Source organism: Harpia harpyja, chromosome 19 (genome assembly GCF_026419915.1).
Source record: "Harpia harpyja isolate bHarHar1 chromosome 19, bHarHar1 primary haplotype, whole genome shotgun sequence".
In the NCBI taxonomy this organism is placed as follows: Eukaryota; Metazoa; Chordata; class Aves; order Accipitriformes; family Accipitridae; genus Harpia; species Harpia harpyja.
In genome coordinates this window covers 22178165-22195822 of record NC_068958.1, presented here as the reverse complement: position 1 = coordinate 22195822, position 17658 = coordinate 22178165, and the positions used below count along the sequence as shown (strand labels likewise).

The 17658-nt window shown below is 49.8% G+C and overlaps 1 protein-coding gene across 6 annotated transcripts; it reads left to right on the top strand.

Moving 5' to 3' along the window:
* The first annotated feature begins 1486 nt into the window (after positions 1–1486).
* Positions 1487–13989, top strand: C19H1orf116 (chromosome 19 C1orf116 homolog). Of its 6 annotated transcripts, none has more exons than XM_052815619.1 (4): positions 1487–1776; positions 8062–8192; positions 9529–9706; positions 10224–13989. In XM_052815619.1, the coding sequence occupies exons 1-4, from the start codon at positions 1647–1649 to the stop codon at positions 11438–11440; spliced, it is 1656 nt and encodes a 551-aa protein (XP_052671579.1). In that variant the 5' UTR covers positions 1487–1646; the 3' UTR covers positions 11441–13989. The 6 variants fall into 6 exon arrangements, with proteins under 6 accessions (XP_052671579.1, XP_052671585.1, XP_052671583.1 ...); XM_052815625.1 differs by lacking the exon at positions 1487–1776 and adding an exon at positions 3827–3845; XM_052815623.1 differs by lacking the exon at positions 1487–1776 and adding an exon at positions 3917–4563.
* Positions 13990–17658: the final 3669 nt, after the last annotated feature.

Genomic DNA, 17658 nt, shown 5'->3' with positions numbered 1-17658 from the left:
TAATTGTACAGCAAGATGTTAGTTACAGATATTTTAGAACAGAGGTGTTGTGGGACGTAGGCTCAGGTACTGGCAGGGAGTAGCATCACCTGTGCAGACCAATCCAGAAAGCCTGTAAGACACAGGTTTATGTCCTTACCATCACCACTTATCCCCATACAAATTTAAAATAAATATTAAATTCCTGGCTGAATACTTCAGCACAGAGGTCAGTAACCTGGAAACTGAAATTTTTGTCTCGTAGGTGTGCTTACTAAAACCTGGGTTATTGGTATTATTTTACCAATCTGCGCAGTTCTGGATCGTCATTTAAGTAAAGAATTCTGGTTTCCTGGTGCCAGTCTGGCTGTTTCACCAGCACTAAATTCCTTCTTTAATTAAAGAAAAGCCTAACACACTCTAATCATGTGGCCTTTTACAAACACGTTCTATTGTATGAAGAGATACACTGTCTCGTGGTTATAACAGCACTTTAAAAGCTTGTCTGAGTTTACATGTTGAGCAGATGTTGAGCAAGAACTTTCACCGATGCAGGCAGCGTGTGTTCCCAGCGCAGTAAAACGAGTGGCGTTAGCAAACGTTTCTAAAAGTCTTAGTTACCCATGTAATCCAGTGGTATAGCGTTCTGGTTTGTGTATCATCAGTGCAGATCAGTTGGTATAACATTTCCTTAAACACGTGCCCTGAATTGCAAAAATTGTTGATGCACCAATAAACGTGACTGATGCATGCATACTTGTTTAGTGTAGTCTGTGCCTCAGCTCTTGAATTTCAGGTTTGTGTTCTATCTGCTGTTGTTCACCAGTGCGTTTTCTAGGCCTTCACATCTACGCAATGCGGTCTTTGAGCTGTTTCCATCTGCTTTCCCCTCTGTCTCATTCCCTTTTTACCTTGACTCTAAGAGACAATCATGGCGAGAGAGGGACGTGGCCTCGCAACCTGTTCAGGATGAAGCTTCTTCACTTTCAACTTGTTCAACGATAACTTTTTTTTTTAATAGTACAATATTTCCTCTGTGTAATTAGAGTCAGGTATCAAGTGGAACAACTGTAAAGAGAGTTTTACATACCTCCAGAATCTTTTATGCATTTAAATATATAAATCATTAAGTAGACAGACTTTAGGAAGAGTGGGGTTCAATAGGACACATATCTACTTCATGGATGCAATTGCCTGAAAGACTGGTCTCGGAAGTAAATCAGTAATATTCTGAAGTTTCTGAAGGACAAACTTAATTCCTTAGTTCTGGATAAATTTACGTAAAAAGAGCAATTGCTGGGGACAGGACTGAGAAAAGGAACATCTTGTTACATGGTGTAGAATCAGTATCTTAAATCTGCAGCTTTTTGTGTGCACAGTCACAGCAGAGGCCACTTGTGACAGTTTGGAACAGTCTCCTGTACCCATCCCGCTCCTTCTAGAGACCTGTTCTAGAATATAGCAGTGCTACAATCGTGATCCGCCCTGGGGCAACAATGCCCCCCACAGGAACACAGCGTTCATTTTCATAAACATTTTTGACCTAAGCAGTATTACTCATTTGCCCTGCTCAGCTTTTGAGGAAGCAGGAGGAAGGGACAGGCACAAATGAAGACAATGCAGAATTTCTCCTGCTGACTGCCTTAAACACAGAAATCCACATATCGATGGAGTTTTTGAGAAATCAGACTGACGCACAACCGCTGAAGCATCTGCGTTTGGCAGATTTCACGGCTCACAGCCCAGGCAGCACCCAAGGGCAGCTCTGGCTCCTGCCCCGTGCGAACCCACCCGTAGGTAAGCCCTGCAAACCTCTCCCTGGCAGGGAAACTCTTTAATAAGAGGAGCAAAAAATTTTCAGCATGCTATTTTGAAAATTACAGCTCTTTATCCTACAAATTAAATGTCTGCATGCATTTTAAATCAACCTATGCGTCCAGTTGTAAAACTGCCATCAGATTTTGCTCTGCTCAGGACTGGGCAGAATAAAATTACTTCAAATAGGTTGAAATCAATATTGCTTTTTCACTCCTCTGAGTCTGAGCACCAGAATGCTGTCTGTAACAAAAGAATGCAATAGGGCAGTTAACAAAACTAGGTTGTCCAAGATTGCAGTGTCCTTGTCTATTATTTTTAATTAAAGCCTTGGGGAAAGTGTTGGGAACTGTGTAATACCTTGAGAGCTGACTCGTTATTTCTGACGTAGAGTTAATGCTAACCAAGCTATGGAAACAGATCACCTCTGTTCTCTACCTCTTTTCTGTAAAATAGGGTTCCTTGCTCAGTTCACAGCCATATTAAGATTTAATTATTTCTCTAAAGTGCTGTGTAATACTAGGTATTAACTACCTAGTATTTTTCATAATTGATTTGTCAGCATACATACTGTACATACAATTTGGTCCAAGGAAAGTGTCCAACAGTCCTACAGAGTCAGATAAACATCGTTATGTTAACAGGTATCTTACGGTGACGCCGTATGGATGCGTTTCCTTCAGGGCCAGGACTGAATCATTTGTGTTCTTTTGTTTATGAACAGGGTGAGGCACAACGGGTCTGTTAACATGCCAAAGTCCTTCCACGGCATTGTGTAGTTTTGTCTGCATCATTTGACTACTTGTATGTACTTCATGCCATATATATGAAATCACACTTTATTTTCAGTTCTAGCTATTTATATTCGTTGGAGGAAGAGGAATGTGGAAAAAGAACAGGTTCTTTCTGGGCATCTGATTCAGAGAAGCTCAAGACTTCTCTTAATGGATCATGACATTTTCCTGACCTACACAGAGCGCTGCAGGCAGCAAGCTCTACCTGTTTTATTGCACAGATTTAAGTTCTCGTGCTGTCAGCGCGGCGCTCTCAGGAGACACTTGCCCTGCCTGGAGTGGTTGCTCATTCCCACTGTGTTTCCATGTACAATAAGAAAATAGCTCTGGGTTTGATTTACTCCCTCACTTAAAGCAGGCTCAGAACAAAGTGCAACTTGCCAAAACCAGCGCGCATCTGACTCTTTAAATTACTGCACCGACCAGCATGACACCAGTTAACGCTTCCAGAAGCGCTTGCACTAAGTCCTGCACGCAGCTCTGCAATCACCGGCTGTTGCAATGCTCAGGCAGCAGCTGGGGCTGCTGCTCTGAATGTGCTGCGTTCGCATCTCTTACCTCTGCTGCAGGCCAGCGTGGGAGAGCGGAGCTGGCTGGGGCTCCCAGGAGCTGCTGGTCTGTTGATTTGCTCTTCAAGGCACATGGTGCCTTTCGTAACAGCGTGCAGCTGAGGCTCGACAGCGCTTTTGGGAACCTCTGTGCTTCCTGGCTCATCTGCTTTCTTTTCATCCTACCATGGCTTTAAATAACTTGGGTTTCTACTTCTCTGTTCTGTGTAGCAAGGAACACACATTGCAACACAACGTTTTTCTGAAGAAAAAAAAAAAAAATCATTGAAGCATGAAAACTTGAATGAATCTGGTGGCTGTATCAGTTCTGGAAGTTTGCTGCAGGGTTTCTGCTTGGATATTTATAGTTACTCAGTGAGGAGCACCTTGCAGAGCAGATCCAAGTCTATGCTGGGGCAGGGGAGCAATGGCCTAAGCATTGTTTATCAGAGAGAAAAGTTGTAATTTTAATAGGAGAGCCCAAAGTTGGGGTAATAATGAGTCACTGCAGTTCTTTCAGCTGCTTCTGCAGCACTGCCTGGGCAGACTGGGTGCTGGGGGTCAGCGTCACCCAGTGCTGCACAGGGTGCTGCAGACGGAGTAACTGGGCTCTTCTTTACCTTCCCCCGGAGAGAGGCAGCAGGGGCAGTGCCCTCGTCCTCGGAGAGGGGATGCTGCTGAAGGAAATGCCCCGGCAGCAGTTTCTGAGGTGGGGTTGGTGTGAGCGAGGAGGGCGGCTGAGGTGAAGAGGACCACGACGGGTGTCTCGGGGGCTTTAGCTTTACCCAGGCTCTAGGACTTGACTTCGAGCTGCCTGGCGCAAGAGTTTCCAGCGTTAGAGAGGCAGGGAATGAACCTGCAGAGGGGCTCAACGCCTGCAGGGAACGATGCCAGGAGGGGCGAAGAGGAGCTGCAGCTGGGCAGTACGTGCAGAACAAGCCCCAGAGCTGTGCCCGACCTGGGCACCCTCTCCTCTAGCACGCAAGTAAAGCTTAGGGGTGAAGCTTCCCTTCTAAAACGGCTTTTTACCCATCTTTACAAGAACCTCCTTACAGCGTACAGCAGCAGGCGGCAAACTTTTGACGTCTGGGAAAGATCTGGTGATATGCAAGTATATACCTGTTCTAGCAACAATCTGTGTTTTTAGAGCCGAGAAGGAACCAGGTCCTACCCTGAGCTGAGGGCCCTCGTGCACAAAACCACCTAAGAGAATAAACCTGTTGTGGGGTAATGCCTTCAGCACCACACGGCGCAAACGCCCAGCAAAGGACTTAATTACCACGTACAAAGGCGCTTTGGTCAGGGCTGTGCGTTCGGCTCCTCCGACTGTCAGCGAGCAGCTATGCGGCAGAACAGGATGTCGGATTAAGGAGTCTCCAGCGAAACCCGGGGTTGAGGACATCAGAGGACACCAGCCAAGCTGGGAAGTGAGTGAGCTGGGTGGTACCGAGCAGAGCTGCCCGCAGCCTCCCGGGCACCGGTGCTGCCGCCCGCCTCTGCAGCTGCGCCTCTGCCTGCGCTGCCTGCACCGCGCTGGCTCGGAGCAAAGCTGCTCTGGCGGGGCTGCCAGAGAGCGCGGCGTGCAGGGGCCTGGCCGATTTGGGTCAGGACGTGAAGGTGGTTTAGGGGCTCGGTCGTGCTGTGACCCCAGCCCGGAGCAGTGGGAAAACTGCCTTGCACAGGTGCAAGATGAATTTCTCTCGCCCCGGTGCAGCAGGCTGCAGGTGAGGGGCCGGGGGCTCACCCAACGAGCACGTAGCTGCCGAGCACCCGCGCAGCCTTATCTCCGCTGGGGAGGTGAGTTAATGTGTAACCCGGCTGTTTGGTTAGCCCAGAAAAGCAAAGAAGTCCTGGGATAGGCACCTCCGGGACAAGGATTTGCGCAGCGTGGAACGACGGACGTCCTGGTAAAAGAAGAAGAAAAATTAATTATCTATATTCCTTCTTGTCCTTTGCTTTCTGACCTTTTCCTGCTGAATGGGCTGCGGGCGAGGGGCTGAGCGGGTGGGACACGGGGCTGTGGGTACCTGCAGGGTTACGGACGTGCTTTGCTTTGGAAGGGTAAATTGTGGTGGAGCTGTCACAGGAGGTGGCACCAGTGAAGATGGACGAGGTGGTTTGAAGGTGGTGGCGGGAGGAAAGCTGGGGAGACCGGCAGCTGCCGGCCGAGAGGCTGGGAGAACTTGTGCTCAGGACAGCAAACAGCTTGGGCAACTGCTACGTGCACTTGATTTACTTGTTTAAATAGGAGGAACTATAGGTCTGCCGCCATCGTCTCCTTTCACCCTGAGGTGGGATCTGTCCCGCTGTGCCACTGCAGAGCAGGAGCAGCTGGGACGGTACCTGCGAACTGTGTTTTGCTTTGTTTTGTGTTTTGCTTTGGTTTGCGTTTTGAGCTGGCCAGGATGAAGCCCTTTGCCGGCAGCTGTAAGGCTGCTCTGCCTTAGACAGCAAAAAATACCGAGGTTCTTTGACATTGCTGGAGAGCTGTGATAGAGTGCTTGTAGTAGGACTGGGCTTAAAAGAAAGTAGCCTCTTCATATAAAGCAATTAGCATTAATTGCTACCCAGCACCTCTTTGATGTTTGAGGGCTCAGCAAGCTTTGTAAAGGACAGTTATGGCAGCTGTCACAAAAGCTGCGCGAACTGGCCTTTTATTTTAGATAAAGAATAGCTTCTTCTAAAAGCATTTTTAGTGGGGGAAGATATATAGCATTGAAAAACAGCTTTTCGAGTACCATGTCTTTTTAGTCATATTTTTAGTTTGTGGCTGAACTGCCATGTCATTCAGCAAAAGGAAGGAACTGTAAAATTCTTCTGAATCATAAAACCCGGGATTTTTCAACACTGATTTCTGCCCCTTTCTGAGTCGGATGAATGCGTTAGAGCCATAATCGCATCAGAGAACTAGTGGGCAGGAAAATGAACTTCTTGTTTCTGCGTAGATCCTCTCCAGCATCCAACGAGCTCCGAGCTGAACTTTGCCTCCCTGCGAGCTGAGGCTCGGCGGGTGCCAAAGCCTTGGCAGCTGCTTTATGTTTCCGCAAACGCTGTTTGAATGAGAACAAATTACTTCTTCCAGTGGGCTCACAATGGTGGGCATCCTCATGGAGAAATTAGCTCTGTCGAGACCCATCATTAGAGCTGGGCTACGCTGCTGCTCTCCCGCCCAGGGAACTGCCTTGCACAGCGGACACTGGCTCCGACCAGCTGCTCCAGCTGCAGGCATCAAGTTTGAGCAAGACTTTCGCTTCCCCAGAAGTGTTTTGGTCTCTCGAATTTGTGCGGCAGGGCGGGAGGCAGTGAGGAGCATTGCAGCAATCTCGATCAAGCAGGCGGTAGTCTCTTGCTACTTGGAAGTAGATTCGTATTTCACATTGCAAATATTTGGGTGCACAGTAAAACTCTGCGGCTTGCAGAAGCCTAAAACCCCCCAAAGTTAGACAGCGTCTGTGCCTCCCAACAGCTAAAAGCTCTGGCTACAAAGTTATCCAAATTCAAAGAATCAAGGGTATTGCTGTTTCAAAACCACTTCTTACTCAAATGTAATTTAAGCAGTAAATAATGCAAAGCTGAGACCGAAATATTAAACTCCTCCTGCGTGGAAGGATTGGATCTGTCAGGGCGTGGGTGTCGAAATCTGATTTTTGCGGCATATTCCAATTACAGAGGAATTCTTTCAGGGTCTAACACTCTGAACAAGCAGCCAGTTCTGCTCACTTATCGCTAGATCTAATTCCCTGATCCTGCTACAATAAAAAAAAAAAAAAAAAAAGCAGCAGTGTGTTCCTGTGTGCCATGGCCAGGTTACAGCACAAAGAGCTTCTCTGTCTTCCGACGAGCCAATCCTCTTGCGTGGGTCCGTGTGTGTTGGAGGGGGTGTTTGTTTTGCTGCTCTCATTCGTCTCTGCAGCCCAGTTCTCTCCGGAAGAAGGGGCGGTACGTGCAAAGAAAATACATAATTGCTGGTGTCAGTAAATTTTGGAAGGCTAATGCTTTACATCCATAAGTAATTATGCCTTTTGTCGGCTGCTCAGCCTCTCCCTGCGGGCAGCAGAGCTCTCCTGGCCGTGCACCCTGCGAGCATAACTGGCCCCTCCACCGCCCGGGACCCTGCCCCGGGAAGGTCTCGCTGTCGGGAACCCCGACGGCAGGTTGTTTGTCAGCCAGCCGCTACCACGTTCCTGTCCCGCCGGTGTTGGGGGTACCCAGAAGAGCAGCAGGGGTGCATTGCCACAGAGGGGGACATTGGGGTGCCGCTTGCAACCCCCCCAGGGTGGCTGGAGACACGGCACATCGCCGCAGCCCCGGCACTGCCCTGGGCAAGCTATGCCAGGCGTGTGCCCAAACACACCCAGGTGTGCCCCGAAGGTACAGGGACACCTCCCCGGCCCCCGAGAAAGCTCTTTGCCAAGGGGAAGCTCCCAGCAGAGCAAGGCTGTGACTAAACAGCAGCATTTCGGGTCAGCGTGTTCGGAAGTTTGAGAGCGCTTTGGCTGCGCAGCCGGCAGCGGCGGGGGGAAGAGGTCCCACGAGGCAGAGCTGGGCTGGGGCTCGCGTTGGGATGGGATCGCTGCTGCCAAGGTCTGAGGCTGAGCTGGGCTTACAGCCTCTTCCTTCACTCAGGAACCACCTTATCCACACCTCCGAGATGATTAGCTAACCACCAACATGAGATGGCCAGGGATGGGTGGTCCATAGCTTACCATATTTCCAATTCTTGTGGGGAAAACCTCAGTTCCAAGGATGCTTTAAAAAAGCCCAGCTGCCCCTTCTCCTGGAGAGAGCAGCCGAAGATGGAGCACGTTTGCATCCATCCAGCAGCTTTCACAGTCCACCCGTCCTCCCTCTGGCTGAGCCAGCATGTTTTCATCACCCCGCGGGGGGGTCTCACAGCTTAATGCCTCCTCTTTCTTCCGCTTCAGCCGGGATATTGCCCCCCACACTGGACGCCGCGGCAGCCTGTGATATGCCTAAGAAGGAGCTGGGGATGGCTGGCTGCAACTCTGGCAGCTGCGACAGCATGGTCAGCACAGCCTCCAACCACTCGCAGTGTGTAAGTAACCCTGTTGTGCCCAGCCCGGGCTCAACTCACCCCTCTCGATAGCTGAGGAAGGATTTCGGTCAGATCTCTGCTCGAAACCACTCTCCATTGGTGCTTTGGAAGCACCTGGGGGCCCTTAAACAGCACCGTGCACCAAATTAATTCCTGCCCCAAAGCGCTGCCAGACTTTCCATCCTGCCACATGTGTGTCAGCAATCAGGAGCCTTCGCTCCTGCAAGGTTTCCTCCGGGAAATGATACTGAGAGCCCAGCAGCTCCTGCATTGCCCGAAGATGCGGAGGCAGGTAGTGCAGGCACTGGGCAGGAGGAACCTGGTGAGTTCCCCAGTGAGGGATTAGACCAGTTGGATAACTGGGTCAGACTGGCTCCAACAAGGATGACTTCACCTGGAAGAGACAGTGCGCCATACTCCTCCCGGCCGACAAGAGATTAATTTCCTAGTTAAGGCAGAGATGAGTTTGGACCATGGGTGTAGATGTGTAATTTTTCACTATCTGTCCATTAAAGCTTGTTTGTCTCCAAACACTGATTCCAAGATTGATGGACTAATTACATCCTGTCTGACTTGGAGCATAATTGATATGTACAAGTGCAACGCTCAATCCTGAACAGGTTTTCCATTTGATGTACTGCAAACCAGAACCAAACCCTCTGAAATTTATTAGGGATGGAAAAACTGGTTGCAATATTGCATGGTAGAAGATTTGGATAGGTGTCTTCCTGCAAAACAACTCCTCCTGGGACAATATCTCCTCCATGCTTGTTGATCTGATACACACTCCATCCTTTCCTGCACTTCATTTTTTTTCATGATATATTGCTTGTATCACCTTGTAACTTGGCAATTCCAAAGCAATCATATCTCATGATACTTGAAATACAAACAGAAGTTAAACAGCATCTTGCCATATGCCTTTCAAAGCTGGGATATGAGTAAGAGAACAAGGAGAGGGGCCACCACCCGCAGATAAGCCTTCAGTATTTACAATGTTTAGGCAAGCTTCTAAGATTCAGCATTGCTGAGCACCCATGTTATCCATCTGCTCATATTTCAAAGTAAACTAAAGAACTAAAGGTAGAGTCCAAGTTTCCAAGTTAAGAATAACCCATCTTCTGATGCTCATAGTAGGGTAATACAAAAATGGCCTTAAGTATATATGGGGTTTTTTTAAAGGAAGTTGTCTAGCTTTCTGTAGCTGTAAGTACCAATTTTTGAATAGCCACTGGCCAAGTCTCCTGTCCAGGAGCTGTCACAGGTCTCCTCTTAACTGCCAGGGCTGTGAGTAATAATATACCTCCTACCTGTATTGGCTTTTTTCTTTTTTCAGAGTGATAACAGTTACGACTACTTATCTGTGGAAGAGAAAGAATGTTTGATGTTCTTAGAAGAAACTATTGGCTCACTGGATGCAGAAGCAGACAGTGGGGTCTCTACCGATGAGACTGACTACGTGGAGCCCTCCAAGTTGCCCAGGACATGGTCTAAGACAGACTCCGTTCCCCAGGGTAAGCTGGAAACCTGTGCTCCAGCCCTTGTTTGCAAAGGGACATTCTGGCTGGGGTACGTTCCCTTGCCAGGCAGGGAAGGAGCATTGCCCCAGTTTCATGCACGTGGTGAGCTAAAGCCAGCTTGTTCTCATCACTCCATGGTGAGTGGTGGCTGTAGGCAGAGAGATAGGTAGGGCACCAGCTGCATTTTCCCAGTTCTCACATGCAGGAGCTGCTAGCAGCTATTGAGCACAGTCAGCAGAACTGCAGGGCAGAGCATCTTTGCTCATGCTCCGACCAGGCTTACACAGATTAAAAAGGCTCCTCATTCACCATGTGCTTTGTCAAATCCAAAGTATTCGACTTTCTTAGCAGTGACAGCATATTAGCTGGCGTCAGGGTAAACTCTCTGGGTGCAGTACTCTGCCACGGCTGCACTGGCTTAGCAGACGTGAAGAAGTGTGGTTTGCAAATGGGAAGGTATCCTGCGTCTGTGTGCAGAACGGTGCATGACTTCATCTCTCTCTCTACCTAGATTTGGAGAACGGGGCTCCCCCTCCGAGCGCAGGTCAGCAGCGTGCAGCTGAACAGAAGAGTGGTAAGAGCATCTCTGCCTTCTCAAACTCGGCTCTAGCAGCAGTTCCAAGCTCAGGCTATTACAGTCTTCCAAGGAGCATCACGGTAGCAAATGGAGCTTCTGACAGCAAAGTGACTGTAGGCAGAGTGGAGGACCCAGTGCCAGTAGATAAACCTTCACAGGACATGGCCAAGGAGGACAGGCTTGACCAAGCCAACACAAGAAGCCACATGAAGTCCCTGGGATCTTTGATTATCCAGCCTTCAGATCCCTTCCAGGATAACCTGGTGAGCCACGAGTGGTCACGTAACAATCACTCAGATGCCAAGAGGGAAACAGCCAAGGAGACCAAGACTTGGACTCCATGGGGCCAGCCAGAGAAATCCACATTAGAAGAGGCCCCTCAGGACCCCGATGCCAAGCGTGGGCCTCCAACTGCCCCCAAACCACGAAAACTGCCACCGAATATTATCCTGAAAACCAGCAAAAACAGCCCAGTGCCACTCACCACGGAGCCCAGCCAGAAGGTAAAAGCACTGCCTCTGTCCTCAGCTGGCTCTCAGCCCGGCTCTGCCAACGACGCTGCTGCCGAAAAGGTGAATTCAGGGCACCTTGACCCCAAGGAGAAGGAGAAAGCCCGGCGGGAGGCATTGGAGAAGCTTGGACTGTCACAGGACAGGAGGGACCCCAGCGCTCATCTTCAACCTACCATGCATTCCCAACCAAGGGACATGCCATTCCCCGTCCCTGGAGAGCCCAAGGCACAAAGTGAGGCAGCGGAGAGGTCGGTGCCGGGTGTCCGGCAGATGACCTTCAAATCCAACACCCTGGAGCGCTCCGGCGTGGGGCTGAGCAGCTACATGGCCAGCACCAAGGAGCAGAGCGTCAAGACCAGCAGCTCCTTGGGCAAGATGTCCTTCATCGAGCGTCTCGCCCCGAGCTTCCTCCGGAGCAGCCGTCCCCGGCCGGTATCCCTCGGGGCAGGGAAGGACTTTGCTGGTCTGAAGGAGCCCGGGCAGGTGGAGCAGGAGAAGAGCAGCAAGCGGCGATCCCACCCGCTGCAGAGCTTCCCCAGGCCATCCCGCTCCTGCATCAGCGTGAAGATTTCCCCCAAGGGTGCGACCGATGAGAACCGGCGAGAGGCACTGAAGAAGCTCGGTCTGCTGAAGGAATAGCTCTGCGGGCAGTGGGGCTGCTGGAAAAGGGGCTTTTCACCCCAGATCTAGGCCTTCACTGCCTGTCCTTGGGCACCACAACCATAAGCATATTCTGCTGTGATCTCCTGCCCCAGCATCTTGGGAGGGGTATCACGAGAGATATTTGGAGCTTTACACCAAATAAAGTAACATCACGTGTACATAGTATTTTGTACATAGCAAGTGTATATGAGCTATTTATATAAAGCATCACTGAGCATGTGGATGGGGCATATTCTCCTACAAGGTCTTTAATGTGTTTGGGGATTCATCGAAACAGGGAAGCCATGGAATTGGGGGTTTGGCTTATTTTAAAAGGGGTTGCCCGTGGATAAAGCCTCTCTGGGAAGAACTGCAGGACTCTGCTGCTCCTTTAGGATTTTATGGATTTTTGTTAACTTTATCAAAGCCTCTGAGGGCTGAGCACTCACCTGCTCCATACAAGTGCCTCCCAAAAGCCACCACTGCCACATACAAAACTGTCAGACCGGTGCGGGCTCAGCAACACTCCCCCATGCACGAGTGCTCCTCGTACAGCGCCTGCAGGTGAGAGGCTGGATGGCTGCACAGACGTCCCACTGCCTCCTCTCACAGCCAGCCCTGACAACCTGGACGTAGCACTTAGAAGACGCACGAACATCCGCGTTCATCGTGAAGTGACAGTTAAGACGCAACAGACTGCGTGCTGGTGGCATAACCAGAAGTGCTGCCCAAAATGAGAGATGCAAGTCTGAAACAACGCCATTTCATTCCCTTGCAAACTCTCCTCGCATCTTTCAGACCCAGCTGATGCTGTCGATGTTTATGCTGCACACCTTTTATAACAAAGGTGGTTTATTTCTGTAATAAACTTGTATATGATCAGAAAATGACTGTGTAATACAGATTTATGTTGCAGTCAAAGTTCTGGTAAAGCTAAATAATGCATTTTAACCTTCAGCATGTCTTGACTTGAGCAGCATGGGTGACCCAGACAGCAGCTGGGCATTGCAAATGATGAGGTCTGAACCAAAGACTTGGTTGGGCCTCCTGCAACCCAGGACCCACGCAAGATGGGATTTTGTGTAAGTGCTTCCAGTACAATAAGCAGATGCAAAGTCTGCCATGGCACTGCCAGACTGGGACAGGTGACATGGGACCTGCCGCTGCTCCAGCTGATCCTTTCCAACCTACATCATCTCCTGGGGCTGTGGGGACATCTCCCACAGCAGCTGTGTTAGTTGAAAAGATGGACTAACAGCTCAGCTTGAAAGCATCATTTTACTTCCTTCACCAAAAAAAAAAATCTTTCATGCAATCCTGGCTTTCAGTGTTGAACATCTAGAGAGAGTCTCTGCTAATAAAGCAAGCACCTTTGTTCCTAACAGGCAATTTAATTTCAAAACTAATGTAGGCTTTCTTTAGAGAGAGGGGCTGACCCTTGGAGACAACTGCACTAAACAATTTACTGATGTTAATTAACTGCTTGCTGCATTAATATAAGTTGCACTCAATCGTTTTCATCACTGACCTTGCAATACAATTAGCTTTTTCAGTGTTGTGAATACTAAACAGGCTCATACTGACAAAACCCAGAGCCAGGCTTCTAATTCTTCTCCAAACAGGCATCAGCATGGAAAGGAGAGGGCACTCTTCTGCAAAAGCTGCATCATTTCACAAACCCCCACATAATAAAGGTGTGCACAAGTGGAGGGAATAGTACTGACCCACATAAAGAATCCAAGGAATGCAAGAAAATGATGTCTGATTAGCTACACTTCATGAAAACAGGGAAATGCTTGTTTGTAGTTAAGCAATTAACTAAATTAGTTTTGGGCTGGCCAGCAGTAATGCAAACCTGTATATCAGGGAGGAAACTAGGAGAAGCTGCATGGGCTGAAGTCTGACCAAAAACTCAGCAGGTTGCTCAGCAAACACCGTGTGGCACGTACATTGGCTGCAAAAGGGAGAAGGAGCCTGGAGGGTTATTAACTCCCCCAGCCCGAGCCCAGTGCCTCGTTTCAAGCCTGGAACCGGGTCAGCAGTGGCCGGGCAGGACTGGCAAGCCGCCGCATGGCTGCACACCGTGGGCGATAACCGCAGCCCAGAGCCCCTCGGCCAGGCAACGGGGATGGCTCTAACCCCAGCACGGCTGCGGAGGCAGCTCTGCCACGTGCCTGGGGCACCACCAGCAGTTTAAGGGGTTTGTGGTGGGGGTTAGGCAGGATTAAGGCTGTTTGCCCCGAGAGCTGAGCAGGGCACAGACACTGCCCTACGCACAGTGTTCTGGGTGCGAGCCTGTCCCAATACGCATGGGTCATAATAAACACAGCCAGAGCTGAGGGACCCCCGTGCAACCTGGTCCACGTGGCCTTGGGAAGGTGCCTCTGGGCTAATGCATGGCCAAAGAACAAGGGTGCTTACAAACTGGGTGCTCACAGCCTCGCCGTCCTGTTCCCCTCTTCCCCAGCTGCCTGCTTGTGCCTGGGGCAAGGGCCACCCTGGCTGAAGCAGAAGGCAGAAGGAGCAGCTTGGTTTTAAGAAGCCACCCCCAGATGCAAAAAGCTCCGTAGAGCTGAGAGGAGGCCACGCTCCCCTGCGAGAGCAGGATCCGTCCGTCGGCAGCAGGGCTTGACTCTGGGTGGCACCAAGCAGAGTCATGTGTCTGCTCTTGCGTAAAGTCCCAGCCCAGGAGCCACACGGCCAGTGGGGATAAACACCTTCGTTTCTAATGGCTGCAGATGTATTTAGCCTGTAAAATGCCGTATTTTGCTTGCAGGATTAAACAGCAACGCCTGCTTTTGGAACAGGGCTTGCCTACGGTGAGTGATTCAACCCAGAGTGCTGAGCAGCAGCAGAAGCTCTTCACCTCACGGAAAGGCACAGATCAGGAGTTCATTCCCAGAGGAATGACCCTGATCTCCTGTGGCTCTTGTTTTTATTTATTCTCTTTTGTTTCCATTTCATACCAACCAGACCACGTGCACAACTCCCGTTAATGAGCATCACTGCAACCCATCATGGCTTAACAAGCAATCTTTGGAAGTGAGATTTCTGCTAGGAAGTCTAATCAAAACAGCTTTCCTGCTTGACACGTACGTTACCCTGTAGTACTCCTGGTTTTGACTAAAGCCAAGGATTGGAAGAGAATCCTTTGTTTCCAAAACAACCTGTTCTTAAGAGAAGTTAAGGTTCTGTTTCAGGCCAAAAGTGTTTTGAGAGAGAGACCTTAATGCTCGCCTCCTTTCCCATTAGATAAACAAGGTGAGATTACCTTTGAGACTGCAATAGTCATGTATCTACATTATGCAAGTGATGTGCAGTAAAACAGCACATTAAGTAGCGTAATGCTAGAATCAGCAATAGGTAAAAAGGAGCGGTCAGAAGAGAGGAGCATGTGGATGAAAATGCACCATTAAACCATGCAAGAGCTGGCTTCAGACGGCTGACCCCTTCACTCAGAGCTTTATCTTGCATCTTCCTCTCCCCTTTCATTTATACTGTGCTCTCACTGCCTTTAAACTCAATCATTTGCACTTGAAAGTCTACAGCCTGAGGAGTGCAGCACTGGGTGGGAACCTCTCCTGCTGCCTGTCTGCACATCAGGCCAGTTGAAGCCTGCCAGTCCACAGAGGCAGCACCAGCTATTCCCCCTTTTTATTTGCAGGAGGAGCCAGGAAGCAGCATCAGTCGCAGCAGCCCTGCATTTACAGTCACACAGATAATCGCTCCCCAACCCTGGCCCGCGGGTCCTTCTCCCTCCATACCAGGCAGCAAGGACCACAGGGAGCAAAGCTCCCCTGCTCCGATGTAACCCGTAATCCATAGACTCAAAGGAAGAGTTTTACCTTTGCTCTAGCCCAGTCCACATCGCTCATCAGTGGAACATCCAGCAACGACCCGCTCCTCCGCCAATTGCCCATGGGATCCCCACCATCACCTGATGTAGGAACAGCCAAAACAGCCCCAATTCACAGACTGGCAGAAATCCAAAGGGGGTGATGAGCCTCTCTTTTATAAGGAAAAAAGCTCCTCCAGCCTGCCAGCGCTGACACAGCTGATGCAAGGAGCTGCGGTGATGGCTGCTCCTCTCACAGAGGGCCACGGGAAAGGCTGGTCCTGCCTATTAACACCTATTAATGCCTATTAACACCTATCAATAGCATTTGGGGGGGCCTGGGAGATGGGTGGGAGAAAAGCAAGAACAGAAACAAAATCTACCTCTGGGTTCAACCAAACTCCAGCTGAGTTCCCGGGCTTTTGTCTGGGTACCTCTGAAAGCAGACTCTGTACTACTTAATTCTGGGCATAATTTACTTGATTTGTGCCTGGAAGGCAAAATCACAGCAGACCCCAGCCAAAAAAACAGCCATGAAGAGAGATCATAATATTTCAGAAGTAACCTGAAGAGTTGGTAAATGTACCCTCAAGTGCCTTAATGCAGATTATACAAACTGTGTTTACACGGTGCAACGATGTTAGAAAAGACCCAAATAAAACACTCAGCTTTGCATTTTGCATGGAGTATTCATCTACTTCTTAACTATCAGTCCCATACTGGCTCAGACATATCATTTCCATGTCTACATGAGCCTGTCAAGACCTACTATCCCAATCAAAAGCATTCTTGCGCACATCTTTCATTACAAAGACCAAATTCAGGAGAAGTGGTTTGTTAAATTCTGGCAGTATCAAAGAACGTCAGCTGTACTGGGGCCACAGTCTCCAGGAGAAATTGGTCATCTTAATAATAGACTTTGTCACTGCGCAGCAGCTTCGGTGTGGGTGTCAGCAGGGAACCTTGGGGCTGTGTCCTGCAGGAGGTCGGGGAGGTGGGTTGGTTACTGCTGGCCCGACACGTCTCCAGCTGGAGAACATCAAACCTGGGCTGTGAGACCCAGGGTCCCACTGGAGTCGCTCCAGCTCTGCGGGAGGGGACTGTAGATGTCCGAGGGTTTTTAACCACATCCCCGAGGGGTTTGGGCAATAACCAGTAGCTGAGGCTCTGCCCTTTTTCCCCGCTCACATGCACATGGAGAGAAGGACCCTCTCCAGCTCCAACTACTCCCATATGAAGGAGGGATAAATTACCCCTACTTCAAGAAGTGTTGCTTCTCTCTCTGCTTCATAAAGTCACCAGGATAATCCCCATGCTTTGCCTGATCCACCTGTTTCTCTTCCATTCAGTGCTTTGTGTTGGTGTTTACAGTAATGCATGGCAAATGGAGGAGGTGTGGGGAGCGTTCCTGTGCCGGTGCAATGGCACTTCGTAGTCCTGTTGCCCCAGCCAACACAAATGACCACACAAGGAGGGAGGCAATGGGACTCAGACCCTGGGTCTGCGCGGGACCTCGGGGTGGGGACTCATCCAGCCGCATGCTGTTTAATACAACAGGCTACTGCTTCAGCTGAACTTCTGGGCGATGCCATAATCCCTGTAGGCATGCTGAAAACCTGCAAGCCTCTTGGTGGTTACGATGAACTAAGGCTTTGTGGAGTCAGGCATGGTAGAAGTGCTGCTGGGCTTCAGCTCGTGTCACCCTGTGCCAGGTCCCTGCGCCCCAAGGCCAGGCACCGCGCTGAGCCCAGCCTGCTCATCAGCCCCGAGCATCACAGGGGCATCTCTCCAGTTACACCGACCAGCCAAGGCAAGCCCTGGTCATTTACGGTTATTCATAATGAAAAAACAGTGTGACAGACTCTCAAGCGCAGGAGCAACATTCCCTGAAAATTGGTGTCCTCCTAACTCCCCTCAGCCAAGGGTTAGCTGATGTACAGAGCTGTCCCATCACGTTAAAATGTGACTGTGCAGTGGGTGTCCTCAGGTAAATCTGAGTTCTGCTCAGGTCAACACCAGGAGCGGCCTGGGTGACGCCTGTTCATGCCCAGAGCAACCTAGTGCAGGATTTGACACAATATAGTCTGCATTTCTCTCCATTACCTTTTTTCCCTGTTCTTTGTTTCTAATGGAATTTTAAAAGAAAAAAGGCATCTGTACCCCCAAACCTTGTCACTGCCGCTCCCATGTGAGCGGTGCTTAGCACTGGAGAACTAACGACCTGCAGATACAGAAAAGCCAGAGAGCAAAGACAAGTTCCACCAAACGCATTCAAGCCTTTTACTGCTGAATCCTGCTGTGTTCAAACGACCAGGGTTTTCCTGCTATAGGGTTTGTTTTTCTTTACTTGCCAGCAATGCAAATTTACCTGAAATCTTAA